The following is a 7,111-nucleotide window of genomic DNA, read 5'->3' as shown; positions in this document are numbered from 1 at the left end:
AACAGATGGGAACACACGGCTTTTGGCACCTCCCTGAGTTCTGGAGAAACCGAACGGAGCCGTGCCTTGGCATCTACTGGAATGACTGGGCTGGACAGCCGGTCAGAGGCCCTGTTCATAGGGGAAAAGTAGAGAGCTGGGGCCAGAGCTGACTTGGTGCGAAACTGGGTAGAAAAGGGGAAGGTGAGTCTCACCTTCATCCTGTAAGTTAGAGATGTGGCTTATTACAGACACAGGGGCTTCTTGTGACCAGGTCCCAGAAAGCTATTAATAAGTATACTTAGCCCAGCTGGTGTGGCTCAGTGGTTGACCGTCGACCTATGAACCAGGAGTCATGGTTCGATTCTTGGTCAGGGTATATGCCCAGGTTGCGAGCTCAATCCCCAGTGGGGGACGTGCAGGAGGCAGCAGATCCATGATTCTCTCTCATCATTGATGTCTCTTATCTCTCCCTCTCCTTTCCACTCTGAAATCAATAAAACTATATTTTAAAAAAGAAGTAGATTTACCAACAAATATCACAGGCCTACATTATACCAATCCCCTAAAAGAATCATGTTTAGGGGCCAGCCTTTCTCCCAGCAGCTTTCAAAAAGCTGACAGCCCGTATTCTTCGTCACCTGCCCATTTGTGGGCAGCATCTTTCCCCATAAGTGGGCAGGGTCCAGTGGTGGAGTATGCAGCTGGTCAGAAGAGCAGGGGAGAGAGAGAGGCCCTTTCAGGAATGCAGTCCCCGGAGGCTTCTCCCGCCCTGCGTGTAAGATTCCAAAAGTCTGAGCTAAACCCCAGGATATAGTCCAGCAAAGATGCTTTGGGCTATGTTCCTCTGGGAGAGAGCAATTGCTAGAGAGGGATTTTATTTTTACAACCCTCTTTCCCGCTGGGGGTGGGGGTGGGGGTGGATGGCAGGCAATGGGAAAAACTGTGTGTGGATGAGGAAGGAAGCCTTCTACTAGCTGTGTGTATCCTTTTACACGTTCTGCTCTCACATATTCCCTTCTCTATTGTACCTTCAATAATTGTCTGAAAACTCCGAGGGCATGAGTTAAGATCACAATGAATCCTAACATAACTCTGCTTCTACTATATTTTTGCTCCCAAAGCTTTCCACTGGGTAGAATTTTAAATTCGAACAATGGTTCAAAGGCTCAGAGACAAACTGCTCATTACTGGAAAGAGTGCCAGGAACCCTGGGAAGCAGCCCTCTCTCTCCACTGGAGTTCTGCACCTAATAGTAATGGCTTCTTTCATAGTCACGGGAGGGTTGGATCAGCGTTTCTTTTCATTCTCGTTTTCTTTCAGTAACTGCTGGGATGAAAGCAAGTCCAGGAGAATAAAAAATTTCACAAACAGGACAAGAATAAAATATTTAGGGCAAGAGATCAGAAGTTCTTTGGTTATTCAGTGAACTGAACTAACTCTACTTTTAAAAAGTATAAGGAAATAAATGTCCATCAAACTCCATGTCACAGTGGGTATTAGCCTTTCGACCCCATCTCACAGGCTCTAAGCTACGTTGTCATGCCTAGCAAGTTGCAGTAAGAAACTCAGACTAATCCAGTGACAAAATGGAGCAGTTTTGTCATTATTAATTCTGTTCCCAATATTTACTAATCTTTATTCTGAGAAGCATTCTACCAACGTTGTTAAATGGCCCATTCTTTCACTTCCCACCCCAAAACCCAATCAGTGATGAATGTAGGGACGGAAGGGTTATCATCACTGCATTACGTCCCTTAGAGCCAGCCCGATCACTGCAGAGGGGCAGTTCAAGCTGTCCATCCATTAGTTCCCTTCCCCAAGTTCAATCTGAGTGGAAAACAGTTGGAAAGAGACATGCTTGAGAAGTACTGTACTAAAACTTAACACCTTTACTCATTATTAAAAGTGATCTTCTTGGAGTACTTGTCACAAAGCACTCCTCCCCTCCCCCCCCCCCCCCCCGAAAAAAAAGGTTGTTTTTTAAAATTTATCTTTATTTTTGAAAGAATTACAGATGACCCCCATTTCCCATTTCCCCTCTCCATTGATCCTCTCCACTCCGCTCCCACCTTTTCCTCAGGCCTTCACCAAACTATAGACTGTCCATAGGTTATACATATGTGCATATAAATTCTTTGTTAACTTCTTCCCACCCCCACCCCCAGACCAGAGCTGAGGTTAATTTGATCAAGAGAACAGGTTCCTCCCAGGGTGGTCAAGCAGCAGTTTGGTACTAACAGTATTGCTTCATGTCTAGCCACTCTGAATCTGATGTAGTTGTGTGATAACCCCATCCTGGCACTGGGAAGCTCTTTTCCGGGACCCATCAATTAACACAGCTTAAGAAACATTCTATGCCCAAGCAATTCAGGCTAAAAATAACTCTGTGGGCTATTTTTTTCCCCTTTGCTCATCCACAGAAAGCATGTCAACAGGATCTTTGCTCCTTGAGTGTTTTCACTCCTGCTTACTCCTCCCTGAAAATCGAGTTGTTTGATTATAATCAGGAAAGTTGCTAGGTTGGTGTGAGACTTGCCAACCAGCAAAACTATGCTGATGGACCTAAGCTTTGGGACCATCAAGTGTTCAGAGAAAAATAGAATAAAAGAACCCCACATTCACAGGCAGGATAATTAAAAAATAGATTCTCCTTTCCCCTCCTTTCTTATAAATAACACAATTCTTTGATCATCATATATCTGATTTATACACAGAATTCACTTCTACCTTAACAATACTAGCTTAATTGAATGCTTGTTATGTATAAGGTGCTTTTCTAAGAACTTTAGGGGCATTCACTCATTAATTTGCACAACCCTATGAGGTAGATATGATTATTTCAATTTCACATTTGAAAAAACTGAGGCACAGAGAGATGAAGTGACTTGTGCAAGGGCCCTCAGCTAATCAATGGCAGAGCCAAGATACAAGCCCAGGAAGTCTGGCTCCAGAGCCCATGTTCTAACCAATACACATACTGCTTCTGCAACAATTCTGCAACAAAAAAGATAATGACCTTTTCTGAATTCCTACAAAGCTGTAACTCCCCAACTATCAAATATGTCAATTTACATTCTCTAAGTTAAGCAGACACTTGGTCCTGTGGTTCATCTTAATGTGAAAACAAGGACCAACAGGAACTTTCGTCTCATCTTGTACACAACAAATGTTGCCCCCTCTCAAATATAAAAATGCACTGAGATAGCTGTTCAAGCATCGTCATTACTTTCTAGCAACCGGAAATGTTTGCAGAATCAAGGCCCTGGACACCTTCTTCAGTTTAAGCAGTCAGCACTCAATGGATCTCTTGTGGCTATAACAGAGCTTAAGTAGCTATCTCTCAAAGACAAACAAGTCAATTTTAACAAGATAGAGAATGTTTAATTCTAGGAATATATTATGGTGATAGAGTATAAAGTAGAAAGTTCCTTATGCTTAATGAATCACCAATAGGTTCAGAGATATCAAAGCACTGGCCTACTCAGCTGTGACAGAAGTTCATATAATCGGGGGTTTAGGAAGGCCCAAGCGCTATTCATATGCTCCTTTTGCTCAAAGGCCCTAAATTTACTTAAAACTTTGTCTAATCTTTCCTCAATTTCTCCCATCTCTTCAACACTCTCTTTATTCATAAGCTTCATGGGCCAATGCCATATTTCTAAGTACTAACCACCATATTTTAAGATACTGTTCTTTAATTGATTTGCTTTTGAAATAGATTATTGAATAACTTTCAATTATTGAATATTTTGCCTTGGACAAAAAGCCCTCTCAAATGCAGTAACTGTAGTGAAATGAACTGATGACTTGGCTGTGATCACCTACATGTTTACAACCACCCAAACACTGATGTCACCGTTTGGATGACAAAACAAATCAGGAAGTTTTGCTAAATAAGTTAAATTTGCTTAGTCCTCCTAGGCCTCCTCCCATATCTGATTTGACACAAGCAATTTCCTTTCACTAATGCATTTACTTTTTACAGATTTAACAACAAACGGGAAAAGGCATTGAAAATGCTATCCTGACAGTCACTGGAATGCAGAGGTGGGCCTGAGCAGCTGGGCAAATCAGTATCATCAGCTTCCTTCATATGTGAGTTATTTTCAATAACCAACCTGAAAGCTGTTATATAGCTTAACAGGAGACAAAAAGGTTTTAGTGAAAAACATTTTTGTGAATGTGAAAACCTTCAAAAATCGGTACTTATGTTATTTAATATTAAGACACCATCAGACTGAGCTGTAAAAAGTACTAGTAAAATTGTCCTAAACTGACTTTTGAAAAAGGCAGCTTTACTGGCAAGTTTAAAGAAACAGGCAGGCCACTGATATTAGTATCTAATAGCAGTCCTCTGATGCGGGATTAACTTAAACGTGTCTCTCTTGATACTTAGTGAAGTCAGCAAACAATATCCCCAGTCTGTGCTTGACTGATAATAAGAACCACACCTTCCATTTCCCAGCCTGGACCACAGTTCCCCTCCTCCCCCTTCCTCCCAACCCAGACAGGTGATTACAGACAAGGAGGCAGAGATGTTGCTTCAAAATATTTAATACGTGTTAGACACGTGAAGTTTACATTTTTATACAAAAATCAATACAACGAAGGAGAAAATACTGTACAAAAAACCAGCTCCCCCAACCTTTATACAACAAAGACTGGAGTCACCATATCTACAAAACCATAAGGTCTTTTCACTTAGGGGTTCTGTCTGTAAACTTTGTTTCATTCAACACTTTTTAAAAGCACTGTGTAGTAGTTTTGAGCTAGAGCTTTTAAAAATATATCTTTTCTCTATAACTCCATATTTCCAAGCTTGAACTCTTCTGTGAAGTTCATCAAGCTTTTTCCCTGTGGGGAAGACAGGGGCCGCTAAGATTCCCCTTTCCCAGAATAATCACAGGGTTCCTTAAACGTTTCTTCAGTGAGAGAAAGGAGGGGAGGGGGAAATAATACAAGTCTCTACTCCAGACTGAATCACTCCGGTCTTATGAAATCCTGCGAGGAAACGCCGCTCCCGGCCCTGCCACGGCTCTGGCTTTCATGTGAGGGGCGTGTGTAAAGTCCCTTCCTGCCTCGAGAACGAATGGGGAACTCCCGGGCCCTGCGAGCCGCTTCCTTCTCGGCGCTGCTGGTGGAGGAAAGTCCCCGCCTGCCCCCAGTCTCCTGAGCCCTGGGGCAGGGGCGAAGCATTCCAGAAGGACAAAATAGTCTTAATTCACAAAACAAACTTACAGACACGGACATACACAGACACACAAATTAACGGTCGTCCTCTTCCGATAAGCCTCACGCTCCCAAGTCTCAAGAGAGGTCCCCAGAGAGGCCAACACAGCGGGGCCGCCGAGGCCGAGGGCAGTCCGTGCCGCCCCGCAGCACGCAGTCTCCCCGGCGCGCTCGGCGCCTGCGGTCTCCGGGGCGTCCTCGGGGCCGGCAGCAGCCCAGCCCGCACGTCGGGACGCCCGATGCTCAACCTCCAGCCCGCGCGGGGCCGGGAGCTCAGAAGGCCTCGATGGCTGTGCTCCAAGGGTTCATGTCTCTCAGCACCACCTTATCGCAGAAGATCTGCCCGGGCTCGGCGGCTTCCGGACCTCTCTCCTCGCCCTCGGCTTCCTCGCCGCCGCCCCGCGGGCTTTTCCGTAGGAGTCCCGAGAAGCTGGAGCCGAAGATGCTAATGAGGTTAGCCACGTTCCCGGTCTCCATCTCCTCCTCCCCTTCCTCCGCCCGGCCCGGCGGCCCCTCCAAGTCCCAGCGGGGCTTCTTCACCGGGGTCGAGCCGGGCGCCGGGCGGCCCGCGGGGCCACAGCCGCCGGCCCCCGCCGCGGGGCGCTTCCTGGGGCAGAGCGGGGGCGGCGCAGGGGGCTCGTCCTCCGCGCTGCAGTCACCGGGGGGAGACGCGCCCGGCGTCCCCGGCTTGCCCTCCGCACCTGGGGGGCAGCCACAGTAGCGGCGAGCCTCTCGGGGCCCCTCCGGGAAGACGTCCGCGCCTCCGGCTTGGTCCCCGGCTCCCCCGGCCGCCACCTCTCCGCCCTGAAGCGTGTCCCTGGCGCAGGTCACGGTAGTCGCGGGCTCCGCGTCACCCGCCCGCAGCGCGTCTGGGACCGCAGAGTGTTCTGGCTGCGGCTCGGTCTCCAGCCCGGCGGCGGGGGCGGGCGGCGGGGGAGGCTCTCCCCAGCCCGCCGGGGACCCGGCCGCCGGCTCCGCGGGCAGCTGCAGGGGGGTCCCCGAGGGACCAGCCAGGTAGAGACCGGGACACGGGTCGCTCAGGTAGACCTGGCGGGCGCTGCGCAGCACCAGGGAGACCAGCAGGTTCTTGTGCAGCTTGATGCCGCCCCGCTGGACCCGCGAGTTGTAGATCTTGCCCAGCGAGATGCTGACGATGCGGTGCGCCTCCAGCTTGAACTCCATCCTGCCTGCCGACCCTGCCCCGGCGGACGGGCGCGGAGGTGAGGGCTGAGCCCGGGCTCCCAGTCACAAGCCGGGAGAGGAGTCGGAGGCCTCAAAAAGTCGGCACCAGGGGTGGACCCTCGACAACTGAAGACTACGTGGAGAAAGCAATTTCGATGACGCGCTCACTGACCCCTTCGTCCCCTCCAGTGCAGACAAACGCCCCGTCTCACGTCCGGTCGCTAACTGAGGGCAGCCCTACCGCCCGGCGCTTTATATAAGCTCCCCACCCGCCAATCGCGAAGGGCCGCCAACCATTCTGGGGCGGGTCGACACGCCCTCATGAGCTGCGCGCGGCCAATCGGAGCCCGAGGAGGGGCGCCAGAGCCATTCGAACGTTAGTCCCGCGGAGCAGTCTCTTAAAGGGGACACGGTGTGCAGGCAGCGAGCGACAGGCGGGTGGCGGGCCTGGGCTCAGAAAGTAGGTGATAGGGTAGGAGACTTAGCCCCTGAATTGTTTGTAGGAAAAGGTTCTGGCTTGTGCGCTGGCTTGCCAGAACCAAAGCAAAACAAACCATTGGAACTTTCATCGTGGAGGTGGACTTTGCTCGGCAATAAAGTCCGAATCCTTCCCGGATCACCCCACGCCCCACCTCCATTTCCAGGGCGCCGCACACCTGAAACCTTCTGGTCACCCCTGGCAGAAATGGAGATGACAGCAAAACGTGGCAAGGGATAC

The 7,111-nt window shown here is 49.4% G+C and overlaps 1 protein-coding gene across 1 annotated transcript; it reads right to left on the bottom strand.

The window, feature by feature from the left end:
- Positions 1-4,518: 4,518 nt before the first annotated feature.
- On the bottom strand, positions 4,519-6,664 carry IER5 (immediate early response 5). The gene has a single exon (XM_079761883.1). The coding sequence runs from the start codon at positions 6,391-6,393 to the stop codon at positions 5,485-5,487; it is 909 nt and encodes a 302-aa protein (XP_079618009.1). The 5' UTR covers positions 6,394-6,664; the 3' UTR covers positions 4,519-5,484.
- Positions 6,665-7,111: the final 447 nt, after the last annotated feature.

Source organism: Cnephaeus nilssonii (genome assembly GCF_951640355.1).
Source record: "Cnephaeus nilssonii genome assembly, chromosome: 21".
Lineage (NCBI taxonomy): Eukaryota > Metazoa > Chordata > Mammalia > Chiroptera > Vespertilionidae > Cnephaeus > Cnephaeus nilssonii.
Note: the sequence above shows the minus strand (reverse complement) of the source record. Positions and strands in the feature narration are given on the sequence as shown.

What these genes read in the sequence shown, in the direction of transcription:
- IER5 (XM_079761883.1), bottom strand. Translation starts at nt 6,393, where the DNA reads ATGGAGTTCAAGCTGGAGGCGCACCGCATCGTCAGCATCTCGCTGGGC.